The 26,262-nt window shown below is 43.3% G+C and overlaps 1 protein-coding gene across 5 annotated transcripts in view; it reads left to right on the top strand.

Annotated features, from left to right (window-relative positions):
- Window positions 1-26,262, top strand: part of KCNMB2 (potassium calcium-activated channel subfamily M regulatory beta subunit 2) — a 1,082,301-nt gene that overhangs the window by 684,631 nt on the left and 371,408 nt on the right. For 3 of the 5 annotated variants that reach the window (XM_085635406.1, XM_085635408.1, XM_085635409.1), the window contains exon 2: window positions 9,214-9,276. The exons of the other annotated variants lie outside the window; for them this stretch is intronic. In XM_085635406.1, coding sequence (XP_085491532.1) covers window positions 9,214-9,276 — 63 coding nt within the window. The remainder of the gene's footprint in view (window positions 1-9,213; window positions 9,277-26,262) is intronic. 5 annotated transcript variants of the gene reach the window in all.

Genomic DNA, 26,262 nt, shown 5'->3' with positions numbered 1-26,262 from the left:
AGAAGGCATCCAGACTTTTGTTGTTAATTGTGGTAAGGGTTCCCACTAATAAACTATTTGAGTAAACCTGTGACCATGTTTTAAGCTTAAACTCTGCTATTTGTCCATAAGTTACAAATATATAAGAGCTTCCAGGAAGTGGTTGAGCCCACCGTAGGGGTATTTCCTACTAGTGTGAGAAAAAACTGCAATGGTAAAGCATACCAGGCATTTTTTCTTAATATTTTAAATATTCCTGAGATCTATGGCATTCAGATATACATAGAACATCTGTAAGCTGATGCACTTTTGGTGCACGATTGTATAGATTATCCCTCTCTTAACTGCCTGCACATTCTTGCTTGCTGTAGTCTCCTCACAAGCTTCCTCCTACCCCACTCCCACGCGCCAGCGTGCTGACGCATACAACGTGCTATCGAAAAACAATAAGCACTTAAAGTGATGGACACCTTTATGTCCCGCCTGCTTTTCAATTATGGTTTTTCCCCCTCTTTTCTTCCTGGCTCCAGGGCACACTAAACGGGAACACGGCCTCTCATGTATATTCACACGAGGCGGCAAAATAAAATAGATTCTGGCGGTTCAGAAGTAATGATTTTGAGGGCTTTTCCAATCATTCACAAAGTATGCTAATTTAAACGCCATAATCACTCTTGCTTGTTCTGTAACACCCTAGCTGCGCGCGGCTCTCGCACCTGGTTATCAAAATTGCAGTCTTCTGCTTTTAAGTGCGGACAGAGCATGTTTTTCAAGTTTCACCAGTGGCCTCAAATAACCACCTTCGTTAATGGCGAAAGATAAAGCTATTTCAACAAAGTTCGGGTCAGCACTTAAGCTGACAGTGTATTACGGTAAGGCAGGGGCAGTTCAAATGCAATCACAGCGGAATTTACAACACCCAAGAACACGTTATTTATACAGTGATTCGCTCACATAGTGAGTAGTAAACTCTTCTGACCACTATGCAATGTATGTTATTGGCGAATGGCGGGTTTATGAGGCTTTGCAACAAAGGTTCGATTTATATGCGCATTTTTACTATGCCTTTAGCAACAACAGCGGCGCATTTTTCTAAATGAAAAGAAATGTGAAAATACACCTGAAAATAGAAGGAAATGCAATGCTTCTGATAAATGAAAAAGACAACAGTGTACAGCAATATTCATTTAATACAGGACATTTCTGTTAGTGAACGTGAGGAATACTTGATAACTTTATTATTATAATGATGAAAGGAGGGGGTGTGGCCTCCTCCCGATCCCTTTATTTTTGTTTTTTCTTTTTAAGAAGGGGGGCTGTGTAGCCCCCTTCCTTTCCTTATTTTTTGGCCCTGGGGACCCCATCCCCCAGGGCCTGCCCCTAATTTTTTATTTTATTTGAAAAGTGTGGAGGGGGGACGCGTGGCCCCCCTCCCGAGGCCTTAATCTGCCCTGGGGACCCCATCCCCCGGGGCATGGGCCTTTTTTTAACAAAAAATACATATTTTTAGGGAGGGGGGCTGAGTAGCCCCCATCCTGTGGACACTAAAGGCCCCGGGGACCCCATCCCCCGGGGCCGTTTAAAAAAAAAACATTTTAGGAGGGGGGCCGCGTGGCCCCCCTCCTGGGCCACTACTGGCCCCGGGGACCCCATCCCTCGGGGCCTGGCCATCTCGTTGGGGACCGTGGGGGGGTCCCAATCCCCCCACGGTCCCAGCCGGCTCCAGCTTCCTGCAGGAGCCGGCATTGCTTTTCCACATGGGGAGCAGCTAACATGCTGCTCCCCATGTGGAAAAGCAATCGTCTTTGCTTCATTGAAGCGAGAGCAGGTTTCCCCCGTTATAGTTAGTTCAGATAACTATAACTCGCGCGCCCGCAATCCACTGCTCATGACGTCACATATTACATCACTCATGACATGGTCAGTGGCATCACTCATGACATCACTGATGACATCATCCTTTTGATAGAGTGGCGGTCGCGCGAGTTATAGTTATCTGAACTAACTATAACGGGGGAATTTCATTGGTTTTTTACGAGTGAAATGTCCACCTAACTATAACAGGTGTGAAACCTATGGTTTTTTAACCCCTTCTGTGCCACGCCCTTTCCCCCTCCTGTGCCGGGCGTTACATTAGTGGGTGGGGTTCATGACGAGATAGTCTCGTCATGGGCACAGCGCGACCGTGCTCCATGACGAGACTATCTCGTCATGGGCACTGAAGAGGTTAAGTGAATTTGCAAGGTTTTTTAAATGCTAATTCCTAACTATAACGTGTGTAAAACCTATGGTTTTGTCAGTGAATTTGTACGGTTTTTTAAATGCTAAGTTATGTATTTATTATTATATTTTTTATATATTTATTTTACAATAAACTACGTATTAATTTTTTTTTTTAATGGTTTTTCACCGTGCGCGCACGGTGCGCGCACCCCGCGATTTTTTTAAAAAAAAATTAAAATGTTTTTTTCTGCCTTCGGGGTCCTTCAGGGACCCCCTGACAAAGGCTAGGGGGTCAGCAACTCTCCCTGCCCCCTTTTCACGTTCGCCACCTTCCTTTTTCACTCTCGCACTCAAAACAAACAAAATGGCGGCCGACACTTCCTGATTTCGACCAATTCGAACGTTGACTGACATGTAACAACCAATCAGAATTACGCTCGCGCACGTTAGGGTGCGCGCACGGTGCGCGGCTATAGATATGTATGTGCTTTTTACTGCAATTTTCTCTGGAACTACTAAACAGATTGACTCCATATATGCAAAAGGCACATCCCTGACCTGAGGACTACCTCTCTGCCAAATTTCAAGTAATTCTGTTCAGCCGTTCGGGCTGTACCTTCGACTAAAGGTCCTATGGGGAAAACGCGTTTTGGGACCCCCCTTTTTTCTCGGCCCCCGCTTGACAAATCCCCCCGAGACTTTCAGGGTAGGAGCTGAGCGGAGCGCCCCATTAGTTTTGAAAATTTCGCTAAGATTCGTCAACCGGCGCCAAAGTTTGAGATTTCCTATGGAAACACGGTCCTAACTATAACTATCTACTGGCGACCACCAGCTGGGATATTGTGCAGGAACGAAGTTTCGACGGAAGGGCCACTTTGAGAGGCCCGCCTCAACTTGGGGAATAAACTTTACACCAGCTAGGATTTGCGAGTGGATTGTCCCTGCGCACTTCATGCTTGAAATAATCACTTTTAAAGGCAAACTATAAGCTGTAAAAGGACTCGGTGGTAGCGGGACTGTCCTGTGGAACACTGTGACCGAGTAATGGATTATCCTTTTGAAGTAAGTTTTGCACTCGGAAAACAGCAAAGCAAGTCAAGTCTTGCCGAAATCGACATTGAAAACCAATAAAAGAAAGGTAAAGGGCGGTTGTGAAGCATTTTGGGAGCTGTAGTCTATATAATTTTGAGAATAAAAACAAATGAATTTTTCAACGAGGGAACACATGTATTGCAGAACTATTTGGGGGTTAACCGAATAACCTGAAGTATGACATTGTACTCACCCTCGCTGTACTGGCAATATTTGCATAAGCCACGACTTTAAAGATTAACAACTGACTGTCCCTTTAAAATCAAGATTGGAAGAATAGACAATTGTCCTTTTTCAATGTCTAATGAGTTAAGTTTTAAAAGCCAACGAACCCACTGATGTAACAGCGTGGCATATGATTAAGAGTCGTTAGACTCGAAACGCGTAATGCCTGTTGGTTTGGCATTAAAGAATTTTCTTTTAAAGCATTGTTGGTGTGGCCTGTATTACGTTGCTGTAAGAGCGCGTGTTGCTTTGGATGTTAAAGAGGTGTCTGACACACCTGAAAACGGGCCCCGATCCGTGAGGAAGTGGCGCTCCCATCTGTCAGGATTTTGTTCTGAGTTTGGAGCTTTTTTGAAAGGAGTGCCCTCCGGCTGGGATATTGTGCAGGAACGAAGTTTCGACGGAAGGGCCACGTTGAGAGGCCTGCCTCAACTTGGGGAATAAACTCTACACCAGCTAGGATTTGCGAGTGGATTGTCCCTGCGCACTTCATGCTTGAAATAATCACTTTTAAAGGCAAACTATAAGCTATAAAAGGACTCGGTGGTAGCGGGACTGTCCTGTGGAACACTGTGACCGAGTAATGGATTATCCTTTTGAAGCAAGTTTTGCACTCGGAAAACAGCAAAGCAAGTCAAGTCTTGCCGAAATCGACATTGAAAACCAATAAAAGAAAGGTAAAGGGCGGTTGTGAAGCATTTTGGGAGCTGTAGTCTATATAATTTTGAGAATAAAAACAAATGAATTTTTCAACGAGGGAACACATGTATTGCAGAACTATTTGGGGGTTAACCGAATAACCTGAAGTATGACATTGTACTCACCCTACCTGTACTGGCAATATTTGCATAAGCCACGACTTTAAAGATTAACAACTGACTGTCCCTTTAAAATCAAGATTGGAAGAATAGACGATTGTCCTTTTTCAATGTCTAATGAGTTACGTTTTAAAAGCCAACGAACCCACTGATGTAACAGCGTGGCATATGATTAAGAGTCGTTAGACTCGAAACGCGTAATGCCTGTTGGTTTGGCATTAAAGAATTTTCTTTTAAAGCATTGTTGGTGTGGCCTGTATTACGTTGCTGTAAGAGCGCGTGTTGCTTTGGATATATATATATATATATATATATATATATATATATATATATATATATATATATATATATATATATATATATATATATATATATATATAACCCCTAGGGTAGGCCCTGGACAGCCCAGAGAACAGAGTGTACTGTATTTAAAAAGTAGGACATGTTCTGGTGGTGAAAAACGATTACATTTGTTTTCCACTACTTCCAGAGCCCTCTCTCCCATATGATAACATTGGAGTTGCCTTATTACATTTTATAAGAGTAATTTCCAATTGAGAAGGGATGACCAATTCATGTTTTGTATCTTTTGAATCACAATTTAAAATTCTAACTTATGGTGAAGTTGGATATGAAATTGTAATTCTGAAAATGCCACTATTAGAAAGGTGACACTTTCCTGCCTTAGCCATTTACTGCCAGTAGCCTGTACCTGCGCCTTGGTCACATGACTAGAGGTAGCTGACAGTTGATCTTGGTGTATTCCTCCCAGACAGCCACACAGAATAGGGAGCTTAGGTGAGCTTGGATGGGCCATCACTGGCATGATGGAAGGGAGGAGCTGGGCACAGCCTCACTTGCAGTTGAATAGGCTGTGTCCTGCCAAAGAGCTGAATACCCCCTGTAGTTAGTTTGGAGCCAGGATAGGGAAAGAAAGAGGCCTGGGCACTTCAAAGGGAAACCTCTAAAAGCTTCTCCCCCACTTCAAAGGCACAACTGGGTATAAATACTGAACCTTAGACACCAACTCTTCAGTACACTTCTAGACCTGTGGATACTCTGCCACCCGTGGATACTATGTGCTGCTACAAAGAATGCAACTCTGTTGGACTGCTGCTCTAAAGGAACTGCTATACTGCTGTTCTGACCAGCTGCCTACTGCCCTCTTACTTGGGGAAGAAGCACTGGACCTGCAACTTCAATTTGAACCCAGTATCCCAGAGTGACTCAAATGGCTGTTTTGCTGGCCTCCTGATCTGAGCCTCAGGGACATAAAAGGCTCCCCAATCAGCTCCCGGACCCATTTGCGGCAAGTTACTTACGGTCTTAGGTACTGAAACCCTTGGTGTGGCTCCTAAATCAAGCTTTTGGGTTGTGACCACAAACAGGCCCAGTCTCACGAGACCACACCAGTGGCACCGCAAATCAGCGCGAGCTGCCACCAGCCTGTCTCTTGGCACAGCAGCATTAACAGCCCTTGTGGGACCACTAAAGAGAAGCACCAGCCTGCCCGTCCGCAATGCCCGGCCTGCTCTTCGCGGCACGCCGACAACCACCCGTGATGTTCTCCTTGCTCCCTGCGACCCTCTCCAAAGCAAATTGGACTTTAACCTTCAGCTGGACTAATCTGAGACTGTATCCAACCTGCACTGCATCACGGCCGGCTTGAACTTTTGAGTTTGACCTGGTGGAGCGCGACCAGATAGCCACGATTGACGCTTTGTGCTTTTAGGTGCTATTTTTCAGTTTATTCTTTAAAAATTCACAACTCCGTTTCTACGGATTGAATTTTTGTCATTATGGTCTTGTTTTATTTATTAAATTTTACTTTATTTTCCTAACCAGGTGTGGGATCTTATTGTGTGGTGTTTTCACTGTTTTACTGTTTGACGTGTTGCACAAATACCTTACACATTGCCTCTAAGTTGAACCTGACTGCTCAGGCCAGGCTGCTATGGGGTTGAGCGCAGGTTAATTTGGAGTTGTTTGTGCCTTACTCTGACAAGGATTGTAGTTGCTGCTTGACCAGGAGTCACACCCAAGTCAATCAGAAACCTAATTTCTTACACCCACCCTGTCACTGGCAGATGCAGCTCACACTGGGCTTACCTGCCCTTTGTTTCACAAGCCAGGCTGGAGCCTAAACTCAGGGTAAAGAAAGGAACTGACACAAACCAGTTTAGAATTAGACAACACACAGATTGACACTGAACATAAAAAGTGCAGACCTAGAACCTGAAATCAGAATACTAATGGACCTGTTAAGACTCAGAAGAATGACTGTCCTGCAGTATGAAGGAAGACTGGACCTGCTAGCCTTGAACCCTGGACTCTAGAAGCAACTCAGGGGTCAGTTTGATTATCTACTGTTTGAACTGCAGGCACCAACAAGCTTCAAGAGACCTTTTCTGCTTTCTAGCTAACTAGACCTGAGTCCTGACCCCCCAAATGCTGACCTCAAGGTCCTGGACACTTGACTGAGTCAGAGTGTAATTCTCTCTGCTAACTGATGGTTATACCTCATCTTTGTTTTAGGAAACATCTGAAAACTTGTCTTTATGCGCTACAGTATTGGTCCAGGTTTTAGTTAAATGATTGGCACTTGTCTTTTATATCCTTCCTTTGCCACTTCCCTTGCATATGCTAGCCCCAAGATGCCCTCGGGCATTCATTGCGCTTTATAAATGATATCAATATCATCTGATGCTGGCGACACAGAGCGAGTCAAGACATCGCAGCACCGCACCACGCTACTCCGGATCCGCAGCTCCACCGGATCTAACGCAGAGTGACTCAGGGCCTTGCATCACAGCACTATGCAGCTCCTGATCGTCAGATTGACCGGATCCAGTGCCCATCATTGAACCCCACAGAGCTGCGCAGCTCCCGACTGAAAATCTCATGGGATCCAACCATGCGCGACGGAGCGATGGGAATCCACGCAGAGTAGCGGCACCTTTACTTCACATCACAGTCTGAAGGTAAAACTTCCAGCAGACAAACTTGCTCCATCCCAGTCAGCCTGAACTTGTTAGTGCGTTCCCATCTGGCATGACCAGATACCCGCAGTTGATGCTATTTTTGACTAAAACTTTACAAACTCATAACTCAGTTTCCACTGATTGAATTTGGAACATTTTAGTGTCATTTTATTTATTAAAGCTTATTCTGTTTTTCTAAATAGGATTTGGAGTTTTCTTGTGTTGTGTTTTTACTTTATCACTATTTGAATACTGCATACAAACTATACACTTCCTCTAAGTTAAGAATGAGTGCTTTGGTGCCAAGCCTCAGGAGGGTTAAGAACAGGTTTATTTAGTGAATTTTGAGGTTCGTCCTGGCAAGGATTGGGATTGTTGGTTCTCACATCCTTCAACCAATAGTCCAATTCTTTACACTAATGTATTCAGCAAAGTGATTATATATTTGATTTATTGCCTTCTTTCTTTGTGGCCCAGTTCACTAGAGTTGGTATTATTTGTATTTTCTGATATGTGAGTGATATCACACTGTTTCCACATTCCTCATTGGTGTATAAACTTGCAGTATTGATTCCTTCTCAACCTACCACCAGTCCTCTTTTTGTCTTCACTAAAAATAGATTTTACATGTAACATAAATGAAGAAGGTATAGTAAAAACCCAATAGAATGATCCTTTTAGGATTTCATGTTACCCAGGTCGTTATTAATCTAAAAAAACTCTGGTTTCTAAATGGATCTTAAGGGTTAGGATCCTTAAGGTTTAAAAAATAAATGTAGCTTTCTAGTCTGAATGTCTACTGAAGACTTTGGGCTGAGACATATAGGATTTGCTCTTGTTTCTTTATGTAGTTAATTTTCTGAGCTTTCGGTACTCTCTTGGTATCATCTGTTTTACAGACAGATCTCTTTCACATAGGGTATCATTGGAATAGTATTTTAAGGTTGGGTCAGATAACTCATTGTACTTGAGCTTATGTATTTCCAAGTTTTGTGCCTGCAGGAAATCCAGTTTCATTGCTACCTCCATGAATGTGGATATTATGTCTCTTCCATCCACAAACTTTGTTAAACTGAACTTTCCAAGTGGTGACCTATTTAGATGTTCTATTGACTCAAGTTGAATACTCTTACAGGTGTTTGCATGGGGCTGTATTTACTTATTTAGCACCTTGTTCTTCAAGGTAGGTCACCTGCTTTTATGTATCTCATCTGCTGGTGTGTGATTTATTTTTGTGGGAGGGCAATTAATACTGAAGGTGATTCATGCACCTCTCTTTCTATTGGATCATTTAGCTTTTTGCTCAGTTGGTACTCAGCATGCCTTTTGTTTGGTTTGCTTTTATTTATTTATGTTAGATCAGTTTCTTTAATCTCACCCACTTCCATATCTTCCTTCCTAGCGGGTGTTTCCTCCTTGCTTAGACTATTGTCACATATTCTTTTTCACCTAACATGTTGGATTACGTGTAGGGATACTTTCCTAAATTTAGTTGGTCATCCTCTTTTTATATCAGGAGGTATAATAGCCCCATTTATATGGGTAGTCCCTTTTCTGTTTCAATTGGTGTTATCACTCACGCCCCCTGATCCCACTGTTGCTTGCACTCCTGCACTTACTCCAATAATCCTTTCCCGTATCAATCTACCAAATATGTAGAGAGTGTGTCTGCACAGACTTTCTTTTGATAGCCATGTCTCTGCCTGTGTTGTGGGTTCAGTTGTTGATATCGTAGTCTTTCTTTAGCAGTTTTAATTAGGCTATTTTGTATAGTCTGTAGTTTCAGGTGTTTGCTTTCTTTTTAAATACTTCTGGCTCATGACTACATTCTTTCAGTAGGTCTCCTATGGACTGGTTTTTTAGGGCTGTAACTCTAGCCTTCTCCCTCTTCCTAGGTTGTCTCGGGCAGACTGGTTCCGGAGGCTCCCACCTTCAGAGGAACAAGAAATATGTGTGAAGTAAGTAGTGCTTTGGCTTTGTCTTTCTTCTTTCTTTCCCCTTTCTTGTTAAGTTCTCTTTTCGCTTTCTATCTAATATTTTCTGTCGTGGCTGGATTTTCTTCCTTTCAACGCTTTTTCTTTTCTTTCCTCCTTCACTTTATACACTTTTCCCTTCCCGTCCTCGTAGAGGGAGATATCCCTGTTGCTGTCTTTCTCTCTTGATATGACTTTCTTGTGGCCTTTTAGACCCCTCTCTTTTAGTTGACCTTCACCTCTTTGCTTGATCTGCACCTCAAGGCCTCTTTCATGTGTTTATAGTGTCCTATCTTTATAATTGGACTCCACCCTAACTCAAGACTAAACTGTCAATTTATTTCATTATTACGATTCTTCAAAAGATTCTTTCACTCTGGTTGCACAAGTTCTACGCCACCTTAAAAAAGTCTCTTGTCTGGCTTAACGCTTTTGTGTCATCAATTTTAGAAACCTTTCCCATTCCCTCTCACATACCTGTGCTAGGTTGTTGTTCTAGCCCTGCAACTTGGCACCCACCTGGGTCAGCCAGGCTCAACGAAGAATGTGGCATGAGTCAAGTGCTGGTCCTGTCTCTTCACAGACCAGAAGGTACTCTGCAGCTGGCTTTGACCTCTCAGAGCTTCTGGTGGCATCCTCTGTCTCCTGCAATGCTTGAGATCTTCCCCAGATGTCTCTCAAGGTTTCGACTCCTGTTCTCCTCGGCCACAGGCTACTTCTAGCTGCTTTTCTTTACCACCATGTCAGTGCTAACTGAAATCCAATCCAAAGTATAGAAAAAATTGATGAATGGAATGCTTGAGTAATCTCAGCCACTGGTAATTACTCTGGCGGCATCCCAATCCATTGTTATTTTGCACACCATGTCACCTCGGTTTGAGCCCCGATATATACAAATCTGTCTTGAGCCTGCTCCAATCAGAACAGTCCAGCCTGAACTGCCAAGCCAGGTCCTCCCTGACCCTGGAACACCAGCAGCCCAGGACCGGTTTTGTCTAGTTATGGGCCTCATCAGCCAGGTACAGCTTGGTTCCAGTGAGTCCAATCTAGATCACACTGTGGTTCAGGAATCCCTCTTTTTCTTGTTTTTTTCATCCAATAATGCACAGCAGGATTAACCTGCCAAGATCTGTTGTCACATGCTAAGAGCAGACTCCCTCTGCTAACTTCCGACTTCAAGATCCCGCAAATCAGAAAAAGGCAGGCGAGACTCTGAATAAGGAAGAAAAATATTGAAAGAGTTACAAATACAACAGATAAAAACCTCACATCAAATTATATGATGGATATTTCATTGTCATACAAGGGGACTAAGGACTGACTAAGAGCTATTCCCTGAAAGATATGTATATTGCAGTCTAACAGGTTAAAGAAAACTATTCTACTGTTGTGCAACATGGGCAAAATTCCTCAGAAAATTGGCAGCTTGGACCTAATAATTTTGTTTAGCGAGTATAAAATCTTAGTCCTGCAGGAAAGATGGACTGCGTCCATATGGGAAATATCCATTTACAAGAGCCATGTAAGATTAGCCACTGAGTTACAATAGGACCCAAAAGAGTGGTGGACTGCAGACAACATGCAGAATTTAAATTTAATTAAAACTAAAGCTTAGGAAAATCATTATGATAATTTATCAGTGTGCAATATCCCTCTACTGATTATACCATCTTAAAAATCGTAAATGTATATGCCCAATAAGAGAAACTAAATGGATTTCTAAAATAGCTAGCGGATACTAGGGATGTCATGAGTATGTCTGTGGATTCCAATCTGATTATTCTTATCTGCTGTCACTAAAACTGTGAAATAGGCAATGGGGAAATGACTCAGGCCAAGTATTAGAGTTAAAATCATCCCTAGGTAACTCATCAGTTCAACATAATTTTCTAACCATAGATGCAAGGGGAAAGCACCTGATGAAATTAGGCACAAATTCAGGATGAAATACTTATGAAAACACTTGCCGTCTCTCAATGCCGTCATATAACGCACGAGGTTCGATGAAAGTAAGTGTGCTATTGAAACCTAAGAACTGGTGCAGATTGGAAAACCTGTGTACATGGAGACTGGAAAGCGACAACAATACTCAATCTCAGGATGTCAAAGGCAACACACCAAGTAAAGCAAGAAGCTTCCAGGATACCATCTTATCACCAGAAAAAAGCAGCAACGTGAGAATATGATGGAGTAATTCAATGGAATCCAAAATAGAAGAATGGAAAAATAACCCAGAAATCACAGAACTCATAGCTTGGTTAAAAAACTACAGACTAAATGTTGAAAAACACCTTTACAAGGGATAAAATCCTGATATCAATCAAGACACTAACCAATGGCAAAGCACTGGGACCGAATATGCTCCCTACAGAGGTCTTTACACAAAATGCTGGTTGATGGTCAAGAATTCTATCAGTAGCGTAAGGAAACCTCAGGGGTGCTCCTTGCAAGAAAAGGGGGCCCCTCGCCCTATCCATACCCCCAAGCTGATAAGCTGAGGGGGCCCCCCTTTATGTATAGAAGGCTGCCCCGCACTGCGGGATGCAGGGGTGACCATTACGCCCCTGAATTCTATCCCCAATATTCATCAAATTTGCCCCATCTATTGAGTCTCTGCCATCGTGGATCAATAGTATCATCCACCCCATATATGAAAGGTCCAAAAAATGAAACAAAGTCATATAGACCAATAGGTCTAATAGATATTGATTGCAAAACCTGACCAATAGGTCTAATTGATATTGATTGCAAAACCTTTTCCAAACTACTACTCAGGTTAGTGGAAGATTGGATCAAGGACACAAATATTCTAAGCCTGATACAGGGGCCTTAGGGAAGATCTTTAAACTACAGATTGATTTTCTTTTACTTCCACACATATTATTATCAAGTACAGTACAGCAAAAAGGAAGGCCATCCACATAACCTTTTTAGATTTTTTACCAGCTTTCAATGTAGTACAAAGGCAAAGACTGTGGAGTAAACTGTCAGAGAGGGGGACGGATGCATCGCTGCTGAACTTGATAAGGATGCTGCACACCAAGACCTCATCACAAGTGAGAATAAATTAAAAAGGATTCCTTGCCAGGCATTTTGCTACAGTGAAACAGGGTGAAACAAGGCTGTATATTAAGCTTAACACTCTTCTACTTGTATGAACATGATTTATTCATGAACATATTGAAGGTGACCCAGGATGTACCTGCCTTTGATTTCTTTCAGACCCCAGCGTTTCTATATGCCGATGACTTCATACTAATAGCTGGGACCCCGATAGGTTACACACATAGCTGTCAGTTATAAATATATACAGTGTGGTAAATGGCTTTAGAATAAATACCTCAGAAAGTAAAACAATGATATCCAGAAGAATAAAAAAACAACGTAACCACATTTTTCAGTAAACAGCACTAAACTAGGAGTCACTATCTTCACCTATTTCGGTGTGAGCACTGTAGGTAACCTTAAATGGAACGACCATATAAAATCTGATGTGGAAAAGGGAATGACTACCCCAAGCTTGAGCCAGAAAATGATACAGCTGCATGGACTCTGCATTTCTACATATATTGATAAAGTGATACCAGTGAAGGTAGGGAGTCGGATTTCTTATGAAGTTGACCTTTGGGACTTAACCAAAGCTCCCAGACAAATAAGAGGTCATAAAACAACTTTCTCCACAATCACACTGGAGGCCGACATTATATTTGTGTCAATCATGAATACATGCAAATAGGCCTCCATAAAATATGTAGTAAATAGACTAAGGTCACACAGTTTAAATATGCTATACCAAGCATAGACAGAGATTGATTCCAATTCAGATTGTGCCACCAAATGGAAAACAGCAGATTAGCGACACACCTGCAGTTCGGCCACTATCATACTGTGGACTAAGAAGTGTAAAAAATTACAAACAAGACAGCAGGCCTTTTCTATCTAGGCACCCAGGATCTGGAACATCGTCTCTGTACCCATCAAGACTGCCCTATCCCTGCTCCCGGTTAGGATAGATTTGAAGACTCCCCTCTGTAAAGAACACTACATCACGGTGCATTGACAATCCACTAACCTAGTTTCTTCTCTTATTACTAGTTGACTTTTTTCTTGCTTTTGACTTGCTTGTGCCTTGTAGCGAGGTTTGCTCTTAGAAATACCATATACAGACATTCAGCTTTTCCTCCTCATTAAGCCCAGCTGGGGCCATTGAATTCAAATTTGTGATCCCAGAAAGCTTCTGCTTTAACAGTTTGTTGGGTTTTTCCCCCACGTGCCTGATTAAATACATCTTCTTCTAACTGGTGCATTTTGAAACCTGTGGTCAAAAGTGTAGCAATCGGGATATTATATTGCCTTTAAATGCCTTCTACTACCAATTGCAATTGATCAGACAGGACCCCGTGGCCTCTCATTCAGAATTGTAGATATTCACTGCACAAAATATTTACTTCACATGCCTACTTTCACATGCATCTCAAATGATTCATATAATAATTGCCTTTCACCTCAATCCTCGGCTGGATTAGTTGTAAAATATAGACCTCATGATTTTGCATGACTTCTGCAAGGGCTGCTCATTATTTTTCTAAGACACATTCTAGGAAAATCTTTCATTTCTGCCTCAAATTGTTACAGCTGGCACGGAGAGCACTTTTTCTCATTTGAAAGCAGCTCATGACCCTTTCTGCTTATCACCTCTGAAGGTGATTATGATATCAGAGTACTTTTTTAAAACTTGAAGCTATTAAAAGGGATTTCTCAATAAGAGTCACATCATAATTAAATTATTATGCTGGTTAATATTCTTGAGTTCCTCTTTGGCACTTCAATGTCCACTATTTTGCTAGTCAGGCTCTGCTAGATTGTCCCCTTAATCATTTCCCATTAAGAAGTTGGCGTATTGCAGTTCTTTGTAGTCTGTAATGATTGTGATGTACATTATATATAGAATTATAAGTGAGTAACAGTGAATAAGGGGAAGGTTTTTCACAGAGGGGTACTGCCTGGCTCGGCTTTAGCATTGGTGGTGCCCAGTGCAACAACCTTTGTTGGTGCCCCCTTCCCCAATGACCTGCTTCTTCACCTATTCCCTGACTACCACCCTCCAACGGTGCCCCTCATCCCTACATAGCTCCTCTCTCATATGTATTTCATTTGTTTTATAGCACAACTCATACTAGTGTGGGATGTCAGTGCACTTTGCATCACACACATTATACTGAGACAATGAATCATACATGTGTAAATCAGTGTATCAGATATGTTACATGAGACAATGATGAATACAAGGTGTAGGAGTTGCTTGTCATCCAACTGGTAGGCTGTATATTTTAAGAGTTCTTTGTCTGGAGAAGCAAAAACTCAGTATTTAAAACGAAACACAGTGCTTGGGGTTATCTGTACTAATAAGAATGTATTTCTACCCAATTGAACCCTTTCTAGCAACATTGGTATAATTAACGACGGGGGTAAAAACATAACGTTCTAACCTATACCTTGCTGTTTGCATGCAGCTCTTTCATGCCAGTCATACCTCACTGTGCTGTATTAGCATTTTGACTTATGAATCGCAAGTAACAAAAGGATCTCTGTGACAAAAGAAGTAATACACTGAGCTATCTACCTAAAATACTATTCTGTGATCTGCATGGTATATGTTCTTGACAGTAGGCACGTTAGCCCTCTGTGCTACTTTCTTTTGAGTCAAAACTACTACTAGACAAAACTCCATCCCCCTCCAACAGGTACATTAATCATCAGAGTTATCTTGACATTTTTTATTGTTGCCTGAAAATTGCTGGACACACAAGGAACTCTGTAGCATGTGTTTTAAAAAATAGAATATTTCAAAACACAGCACCACCGAGCTCGGCACCCAGTGGGGTGGCATCGGTTGTACCCCTCTAAAGCTGACCTAGGGGTCTGAATTACATCAAATGGATAAGAGGGAAGCTTGCATTGTCCACAATGGCACTCAGAACCCGAGGTGAAAAAAGTCTCTATTATTTACTTTTTACCCATCTATCATTTTATGTTATGTATGGTCCCCAAATGATCTTAGTCTGTTTCAACTGATACGCAAGGGCAGAGGAATAATTAGGGAGCCATACATGACATGGGCTCCCTTCCCTGTCCTAAACAGTTGTATGACGGAACCACGCATGAATTTACCACTCACGTCTTTACACCGTGAGTAATACAACAAACACGTCGTTACCGTGCATTCCTTTACCACACAAGTTGTTACATGGACTTGCCTTAGGGAAGCCCTTGACTTTGGAATAGCATCATTTACTATTCGCAATCCAATCTGCGCAACAGTAGGGAAGGTGTTGGACTTACAATTCAACACCAGTCCAACAACGCGTTCCCTAAAGCAAGTCCTTGTATCGACTTGAGTGGTAAAAGAATGCGTGGTAACGACTTGCTTATTATAGTGCTCGCGTTGTAAAGGCACTGGCCCCCCCCCCCCAAAATGGCCTCTTTCCACCCCTCCTTCCCCTCCAGAAGCCTGACAGGTCCAGAGCAACCTGACATTCCTCTTCAATGTTAAAGTAACACATGCTATTACTCACTGTTGCTGTGTTGCAGCAGTGGATTACTGCATTTGGATTCAGTTATTCATGCTACTGGCCAAATATACTAATGTGGTAACAACAATAGCTGAGGGCCTCCTCACAGGGGTTTGTGCCCATAAAGACTTTGTCTCTTCACTGACAATTAACAGAATCAAACTGTCTCTTAGGGTTCCTCATTGGACCACATGCTTTTTAAACCTTAGGGAATCTGGAAACATAGTAGAAGGACTCATGCTCCTTCTTTCCTTCCCTTTAACATAGTGCATTGTATGGATAATTTTATGCAGCATTTAATTGTAGTCACAGATATTTTGCATATCAGATAGCAGTTTGTACTCTACAAATGGCATTGACGTTAGAATGAATAAATTAGGCATTTTTTTATATGCTTGTTGCATGCTGTCATTGTGCTTTTTTTTGCAGTTTTATATAGCACAAACTCGACCCGAAGGTATTGGAGCACTTTACATGAGCACCAGTTATATTCCACAAGGACACATTTTTTTTTTTGGTAGACATAGGGAGATTAAGTGATTTGCCCAGATTCCCAGGATGTTGAGCCAACGCTGAGACTCAAACCGGGTTCTCCAGCTCCAAAGTCGGCAGCTCTCGCTGTTAGGCCACACATAACTGAAATATTGGCACTCTAAATGCTTGCATTAATTTGGACATCATGTACCTTAGACCCAGTGGTTAATTTGTCACTGGTCGGCACTGGCACTCATTTTTGGACTCTGACCTATTTTTCGTCAACCATACCCACAGCAAGAGAGAGAAAAGCAGAAATGGGAGCAAGAAGGAGGAAGCGAAAGGTATGAAAACAGTGACTAAGCGATAAAACAGGGTGGAAACAAAGCCAGAAAGAGTGAAATAAAGACCCTGGAAAGGTAAGGGGGGGATGGAATGAGGTGGGATGAAGTCTGACTAGGCAGCTTAGGTATTCGAAAAGTCCAGCATTAGGCAGCACTGGAGGTGGGCTCCTAAGTAAATATTTGGGGTCCTGCACTTATTGTTTTGCAAATTAAGCACTGCCTCCACCTCATGGCTGATAGCTAAAATGACAGAAGGCTTTTGTGTTTTTTAAATTGAAGAACCACTGTTCCCGGAGCTGGCTGAAGTGTAAAAGGACAAGTACACTCTCAAACCATAGCCGAGTAGGCTGTCATTTCCTAACTTGGTGGAACCACTACCCTATTCTTGTAAACAACAGACTTCTGCATTTCCAAATTGTAAGTCTGCATGTGAGGGCATGTCATCGCTTTTGGGGAACTTTCTTCCCAATAAATACTAAAACAAGCATGCAGCACGTTGAGACTTTCAACTCTGCAAAACCGTCTTCAGTCTATACTCACATGGATGTGGTTTAATAGCATGTAATGTTATTTTATGTTATGTTGAGCTGTATAGCGCACTAATCACCCAAGAGAGTATCCAGGCACTTATGTTGGGGTCGAGTAGGATCATTCTGTTGATCCTTTTAGACAACCTAAATGTCTCCTCCAAGATGAAAAAGCACAGTTTGTTTCCAAAATCTGGGATGGGATCAAGTCTGAACCAGTAAAAACACCTCACGTTTACTGCAAGCAGCTGTCACATTAGTGGGGAATTGGGGCACAGTTGTCATCTGATTAGCCTAATGCTTCAGGTAGCAATTTTTTAGAAAAACAGAAAAGAGGTGCAACTCATGAGGGGCTGGGCTGGGCGTTTATCAGATTAAATTGTTGCAGCGAGAGAGGACTATGAGTGTTTTATCCTTCTGCAAGGAAAGGGTGGTTCTTAAAAGGGCAGCAGGTGCAGTGATGTGGCATGTACCCTGCTTAGGCACATGCACACATGTGTGATTGGTTATGTAGTTGTTGATAGTATGTGCAAAGATGCATCCCAAGGACAGTACAGCTGTGAACCTGTCACAAACCAGTGGTTAATTTGTAAAAAGAAATAAGTGCCGGGGATGTCGCCAGGAGGCAGCTTTCACCAGACTATTTCTCCTGTTAGTGCCGCCTAAACCATAGCCAACGACTAACCATGAAAGTGGGGGGAGGATGTGGCCTAATGGCCAGAGCTGCTTACTTCGGAGCTGGGGAACCAGGTTCAAGTCTGGGAGTCGGCTCAACATCCTGTGATTCTTGGCAAATCACTTAACCTCTCTCTGACTTGCATAATTGAATGTGTCCTTAACTGGGACTCATGAAAAGCACCAGTGTTGTGATTAAGTGCCGGTGCTCGGAAACCACCAGCTCAAATTAAGCACTGACACAAACTAGTCAGTTCTGGCTTGAGATGAGAGGCGGGCAGTAGAATATCATGCCCCCATGTTAAAACAGCGCGAGTGTCAATAAAAATCCTTGTATTGGGACATTGGTGGGTAAGCAGCACATTTTAAAAGTCATTTGTGGGTAGGCCCCCTTGCACATTCATCATGCATTAAGCAAGTGGGTGGATTGAACTGTTCCTGGAAGTTGGGTTATGCATTTGCTGTAAGCCTTCCCTTAAAAAATAGTATAGTCTCCCTAAATCCAACCCTGTACACATGTAAATAACCTGCATTAATTATCATGTGTAACTTGTACATAGAACATTTCGTACAGTACTTTTGTGCACCATCTAGTTCCACAACATATATTTAACCAGAACTCATGTGACATGGCCTGCCTGCATTTGTTAGTTTTTCTAACCAGGCATGTCTCCCCCCACCCCCAGTAAAGAGAGTGCTTCCAGTTCTGTCCTGTGACATTGCTGTCTTCTGTGCCCTTGCTATCTTCAAGTGTCTGACCTCATCTGTTCACTGATCATGTCCTTACAGTCCCCTTGTTCTCTGGCCTCCTCTGTTCCTGTTGTATAATCTGTCTCACTTCACTTGCTTATTGTCACTTCTAATCCTCTGCACTGTCGACGGCATGTTAATGCCCTTCGAGAACCATCAGGACATGAAAGCATTTTATAAATGATTACAGGGGAGCCACAGGAATGTCAATGCTGTTGCACTCACCTAGATATTTGATAGATAAGATATTTTTGTAACAAACCAGCTTTTGACGACTTCTGTCATCTCAATTGGGGGTGCAGGAGATGCTGACACACAAGTCAAATGGGCATTTGGCTTTATTTTTTGCCCATGCTCCAGAATTGCTGTATATCTGTATTATAATTTCAGAGTAGACACCAAGGCTTGTGAAGGACATGGCCGCTGGCACGCGGTGGCTCTAAGCCGTACGCACCGACAGATGCAATCAGATATAAACTTAAGAGCCCTATTCAAGTCATTAAGGGTCATATAAGTGACCTTCAGGGAAGAAAACTGAGAAGGAATGAGTGAATTAATGTAGGTACTAGTGTGCAGAATGGCAAACTAAAATCACCTCAGGATGCAGTGAGATGGACAATGACAGTGCATCACTGTGGGACCGATTCACAAAGGGCCTCTGCATTCGTGGTGGGGAGCCACAGTTGTGGCGGGGGCTCCGCAGACGTGGTGGAACCTCTGCAATGAACAAATGCAGTGCGGCGGTCCCGCCACAAGTGCGGGCGCCCCGCCATGACTGCGGGCCCTCCCCCACAAGTGAAGAGGCGCTTTGTGAATATGGCCCTTGGTGAATAAGGGATGTCCTGCTTTTGGAGCAAACCCTACCAGATGCAGGTCCTTTTAGTTAGAATGTGTATAATGCCTTAGTACTGAAAAGTACATATGCTGGATGCTAGCTTTAGTGGCTGCTACCAGACGGGGATGGTGGAGCGGGGAGAGGGGGTTAGTTAACAACAACAGAAACACTCACCTTGGAACGGCCGGCCAGCTATCTGCTGCCTCCCCTGCCTCCTTTTCCTTTCTGCAGTCCGGTGTCAGCAAGAAGCCCCCGGCACACAGGCTTCCCTGAGCCAATCACAACGCTTCAGTGCAGCGTTGTGATTGGTCTGAGCGCTGTGGATCAGCGCTCAGACTGGAAAAGGGAGCCTGTGCATGTTCCTGACCAGGCTGTGTAATGGAGTCTGATGGGGGGCATGCAAAGTGCACATGGACTGTTTGGTCGGCACAAGAGGGCCGGCCAAGCAATTCATGCGCACTTTGGGAGTGCACACCACTCCTCTCCAGCTCTGGCCAGCCCTGCCCCAAACAGGCCACTGACTGCATGCAATAAAATGACAATAATGATACTTTATTGTCATTTTCTTTTTCTTTTTTGCGCAGTTGGGCAACGCTCCTCCACCTTGGTGGAGGAGTCGCCACAGGTTGCTAGTATGAATGCTGAGATTCTGAGGCTTAGGGCCTGATTTAGATTTCAGGAGACGGGTTACTCCATCACAATGGGGCCGAAATATAAATCCCATAATAACCTATGGGATTTATATTTCAGCGGACGGGATATCCGTCACCATTGTGACGTAGTAACCCTTCTGCCCAAATCTAACTCAGGCCCTTAGTGTGTGAAGCAGGCCAGGTGGATGTGAACAAAAAAACTCAGATCCTGTCAGGTGGGATCATTTCAGATTTAGGTTAGGCTAGAAGCTAAGTATCCTCAAGCTGGTGTCACCGGCACAGGTGATGCTTGGGTCCCCAGCCTGTAGACCTCAGAAAGAAACCAGATGAAAGTCACCCTCATGTACTGAAAGAGGTGAACACTGTGCAGGATCTGAATGCCAATGAGGGTTCAGTTCAGAGAAATACAATGGTAGATGATCCACAATGTCAGTCCCTTTGTATCTCAGGTCATAAGTGAGACTTGGGTGCCGTGCAGGCTAGCTTAAAAAAAGAAATAGTGGGGCTCGAAGGAGCACAACTCACCATTATTTTGGGAGCTCCACCGTTGCAGCACTTCTGTTTGCTATCCACGAGCTGGAAAGGAAGGACTTCCTTCCTGCTCGTGGAACACAACTCCAACCAATCCTGGAGCTGCTCTCATGCTGTAAAAGCAGCTCCAGGATTGGTGGGGGCAGGCTCATCCAATGCTCATTTTAAGACTGGGGGCCTGTGCCAGCAATCCCCAGGCTGTTTCACAGCCTTTGGATTGCTGGGTCTGGAGTGCGTATGTCGGGCTGGCCGTCGCAAGACAGCCTGACAATCCGTCATGTGCACTGTAGACCAGTGCTGTAATCCTGCATTTGCAGGATTCAGCCCCACCCCCACCCTCATGCTGGTACACAGTGTGAGACAGTGCAGTGGCAAATTAAAAAACATGCCATTGACACGCCATTATATTTATTTGTGTTTGCCTGCTGCGCTCTCAGCAAGCGGGGTGACGCTCCTCCGCTCCTCTCCAGATGAGGCGAACTAAAGGACTTGTGGAAAACTGGACTGTGGAGTGAAGGCTTAAACTGAAATGTAACTCAGCAAAAATGTGATTACAGGCTAAGTAGCAGAAAGGGAATGTCAGCCTAGGGCAGTCAGTCAGGAGACAAACTAATATGGAAACTAATTGAACTGCTAGTGGGCTACAAATGAATAGAATGGAATGAAATCCAAGAGAAGGGATAGCGCTGGAAAGAAGTAGACCAAGCAGGAAGGGAAATGGAAATTAAAGGAATGAGTTACCATAGAAAATCTTCATAAAATAGGCTTATTCGCATAGTGAAAGTATATTATTAAAACTGCAAAGGTCGTTTAAAGTCTATTAAAAATAATATACCAATGCCAATAACATTGCCAAATATAATTAAATGAAGTCAGAATCAAAATATAGGCAAAATTGGTAGAAATCGCCCATCAGATGATTTACTCATCTGTAAATAACAGTGAACAAAGTTCTGTGAAGTTAAATATTACTTTTTAACCCTGCACACATATGGTTCGTTTAAAAGCAAATTGGCATCTAGTCACTGACACTGTGAATAGCTCAAAATTTAAAAAAAGAAGCAAACTTACGCTTTCTGTACCACTATTTGACTCGATACGTTCTTTAAGAAAATTGCCCTAGCCACACTCCAAACAGGTTTCTGCCATTGTAAACATGGAGGATCAAACATTTCAGTTTATAGACAACTATTTAATATCCGAATACAGCAATCAGCAAATGAAAAGTGATCAGTGTCCTTTACAAAGGGTCTGCCACGGTGTGGCATCTTGTGTGCAACTTTAGATAGTAACTTTTGATCAGTTTATCCTAGAAGCATCATTTTTTTTATATCAGCAAATTTTGTGGCATATGGTGGATTATGTGGTAATGCGTAATTATGCAGAGAAGGCAGCTGCCGCAGAATCACATAATTTCAGTGGCCCTGGGACACCTCAAGAAAGCCCTCAATTCCAGATGACCTAGGGAGCAAAGAGATATGAGACTGATGTTGAGCGACAGTAGTGTTACCCACACCTCACATTCACGTTTGATGCATTTGTGTTATTGTGCACCTCTGGGTGTGCAAGTAGCATGTTAACAACTATCCAAAGTAGGTATATTTGCTCTGAATAAGCATTGTGAATGCTCTGTACAGCACAAAGATGACTTGGACCCCCATAGTATTTCAGTGAATCTGATTTTTTTTTTAATGACAAAATCGTTTTATTGCATTTTCAGAGATTAACAACATATGAGGCTCAGCATAGCTTTGCCTCAAGCCAAGATCGTCAGATAGCCAAAGACAAAACACATCTTTCCACAGGTTCTCGGCATAACCCTTGATATATTCAGGTGCAACTTCCCCCATTATCTAATTGCATATATCGAACATTCTACATATCTGTCGATGCACCTTTACAATATGAGCGAGAGCCAACGAAATAAACAAAATGGAAAACAACTAAACAATCCCATGGTATCTATTGCACATGACTATAGTGTACTGAGGAGAGTGTATACCGGACGGGGACCAATCCGGACACAGGAGAGTGGGAGAACCACACACGTGGGGGGATGCGAGAACCCTAAGTACCATTGCCCCCGGAGGGATCACAACGGGGTCCAAGTTTGGTATGCCTGAAAGAGATGAAGTTATATATGGAAAAACAGTGGTTCCAGTGGATAATAGAAAGAATGATTTAAGCAATGAATATGCACAATGGCAATAAATTTAAAAGGACTTGGTAATGTCAGAGGACAAAATGAAATCTCTACACAGTTGAATCAATAAAATATTTTATATAAAGCAGTAAATAGTATATACACTTCTTTTAAATCAAAAACATAAAGAAATTATTTTGTGCATAGTGTCCCCAGGTGAAAGTTGGAACCAAAAAGTGACTGTACAAAACAAAATGCTTTTTAGAAAAGTGGGTTTCCATAAATAAAAAAAGGAAAAGAAAGAACGACCATTTAAATACACTTTTTCAACAGTCTACTTATGCAATGATACAGGCTGGATTGTGGTCTGTTCTATGTGCTTGTCGACGGCGTTTCGACCCTCCTGTGAATGCGGGGTCTCTTCAGGACTAACGATGCAGGGACATCTACAATAAATTAATGAAGGTAAGCATGAGGCCCATGTACCGGCACAGATGCGAGAAACTGTAATGAAAGGCTATGCTGAAGGATGGTTACCTGGATGTGGGAAAAGGCGCAGCCTGAGTGAAGTGCCTTCGTGAAAAGTGAAACAAATAACTCACGTGAGGACCCAGCCGGGTTCTACAATGGTAATTAAGAAAGAGATGAAGGGCCCGCAGTCTGGGGCCACGGGAAAAGAGTGGCAAACCTTCTGATAGGTACCTCACCCAGGGACTCCAAATATAATCTAACCCTTTGCAGGAGTCCGTCGTGATATCAGTCATGCGTTCGAGGTCCATAGCCCGCCATAGGGGGCCTCCGGTTTCTTCCATGCTGCTGCCACTGCCATTTTTGCTGCCCCTAAACACAAATGCAGGATGGAATTTTATACACAAATCAGGGTTCCATGATTGTGAAGCACACAGTACCATAACAATTTTTTATGGTTTAATGTGAACCAAGAAAACGCTGGAATTAGGGTAGATCATGTGCAGTATCTGGGCGTGCTAATTCCAATACTAATTTAAATCGGTGGCTGATGGTGGGGGCCACCGGTACTCATTTTTGGGCACCAGCATGAAAGAGGAGTGGAAAGACGGAAAAACTGTGACAAAAGCAGAAAGCAGGTAGGAGAACTAGCAAGAGAGAGGTAAAGGGGGAGGGAGTGTCTGGTGTAGGAGTAAATAGGCTATGGGGAGTGGTGGGGCGGGCAAACCACTGCTGGGAATACAATACATACACACAAAAAAATACACCACAAAAAAAAGAAAAAAGGCACTTACCTGACTGCACACCTCGCTCTGATTCCAATTTTTTTCTTCTTTCCTGCAGCACAGGCCCAGCCGACTCCCTTAACCAATCCTGACGCTGTTTTCATGCTGTGAGAGCAGTGCCAGGATTGGATGGAGTGTCTTGGCTGGATGCTCCTTTAGGCCCGTTGGGCCTGCGTTTGTTCGCCACCCAGCTGTCTAAGACTAGGTGGAGAGCTTAAAAGTGCGCATGTCACTTTGGCTGGCTCAAGACAGCCGGCCGAAGTCACGTGCACTTTGGAGCATCCAGCCAGTCATTGCTCCTGTGCTCTGCTGTGACATGCCCTGTATGCCTCTGGGCTCGGTCAGGCTGGCTGCTGCAGCCCACCCAATGGTAAAAAATAAAATGGCAATGAAATCTTTTGATTGGCATTTTATTTTTTCATGCACAACTCGCAGCGGGCGGGGGGCGGGGGCTTCCCCGCTCAAGTGAAGAAACCTCAGCTGGACATGAGGTGGAACATCCCAATCTTCGTGGCATCGGCCAGGGGCTTCTAAACTAAAAACATTGGGCCTCGCACTTGTTGGATTACAAATGAAGTATCTACGTGAAGTATTTTTCATTTTGATATCCTACGTCAAAACGGAGAAAGAAATACTGCACCCGGTAAATCCCTTGGCCCCGTAGCCTGACCCGTTATGATTATTAGTAAAAGTGTAAGTCCGTGTGCCTAGACACTTTTCTTGCTGGCCCAGTAGGCAACAACATGGCCAAGAATTAACAATTACCGAGGAAACTGGAGTGGTAAATCACAATTCCAACTCATCATAGTGCATTGTTTCCCATCCCTGGAGTTACCATACTGTTCAATAACAGTAATTCCAGTGACCAGGATTTCCAGTCCCCTTAATGGCTAACTTGTAATAAGGGCTCTTGCAGTGTCAGTATTTACAGTGTGCAGTATTAACTTCTGAAATACCGGAGCAAAGCAGGTACATTTTTAAGAAGGAGGTTTAGCCAAAACATAATTACGCTTGCTTAGTGCTTAATTTGTGCTGGTGTTTACCCTTTACTCTGCACCGACACATTTTGTAACACTACCCCACATTTATGACAGTCTACCACTTGGGGGTGCTGTTTGTTTATTTTGAAAGAAACTCGTTAGCAAAGTGTTTTAAGGACTTAATAGACAATTAAAAATATATATTAATACCAGGGCGCTCAAGAGGTTCTCACAGCTTTGGGTCACCTAGTATAGGCCATTAGAAGTGAGGAGGTGCGAGTGCTAGTACCCTGGTTTCCCTCTTCTCGTATTGCACTTGACTTGTTTTAGAGTGGTTTTCATGTTTTAAATTGTGCTGCTATCTGTATTTTAAAACTAATTCTGCTGCTAATCTGATTTTTAAAATTGAAAGCGAACGCTCATATTCTCACACTCACCACGCATCACGGGTAGTCCCGGTTGGACAATCTAGGCCACCATTTTGCTGAGGGCGTGCTCTAGTTGTTGGGGGCATTCTCGCATAAATAATGCACGCTGCGCGGACACCAGCACCATTAGGAGCGAGGAGGTGCGAGTGCTAGTAAGCTGGTTTCCCTCTTCTCGTACTGCACTTGACTTGTTTTAGAGTGGTTTTAATGTTTTAAATTGTGCTGCTATCTGTATTTTAAAACTAATTCTGCTGCTAATCTGATATTTAAAATTGAAAGCGAACGCTCACATTCTCACACTCACCACGCATCACGGGGAGTCCCGGTTGCACACTCTAGGCCGCCATTTTGCTGAGGGCGTGCTCTAGTTGTTGGGGGCATTTTCGCATAAATAATGGGTGCTGCGCGGACACGCAGCTGTCGAGCCGAAGGCAAGCCCGTTTGCACCCATCAGCGTCCCGGAAGCGCCCAGCGCCAGCCACGCTGCCCGTTTCCCGCTGGAGCTGCCAGATGGTCGCTTGACCTTTAGCCGTGCTGAACTTCAGACTATTGGCTCTCGCATGGGTAAGTGTGGGAAACACTGGATGGTTTTGGACAACCTTCACAACACGTGCAATCAATGCAACTTCAGTTTTTGCACTGACTTGGTAGCTAGTGTCCTCCCTAAATCTGCCCCTAGAGCTTCCCAGAATGACCAGTGCATACGAGCTGCCCTAATCAATGCCCACTCTATGGTAAAACATGCCCCGGACATCTTTGAGCTCCTATCGGATGTTCAGCTGGATCTATAATTCATAACCGAGACA

The sequence above is a fragment of the Triturus cristatus genome, chromosome 11 (assembly GCF_964204655.1).
Source record: "Triturus cristatus chromosome 11, aTriCri1.1, whole genome shotgun sequence".
Taxonomy (NCBI): Eukaryota; Metazoa; Chordata; class Amphibia; order Caudata; family Salamandridae; genus Triturus; species Triturus cristatus.
The sequence above is the reverse complement of the archived record's forward strand: the minus strand, read 5'-3'. Positions and strand labels throughout refer to the sequence as shown.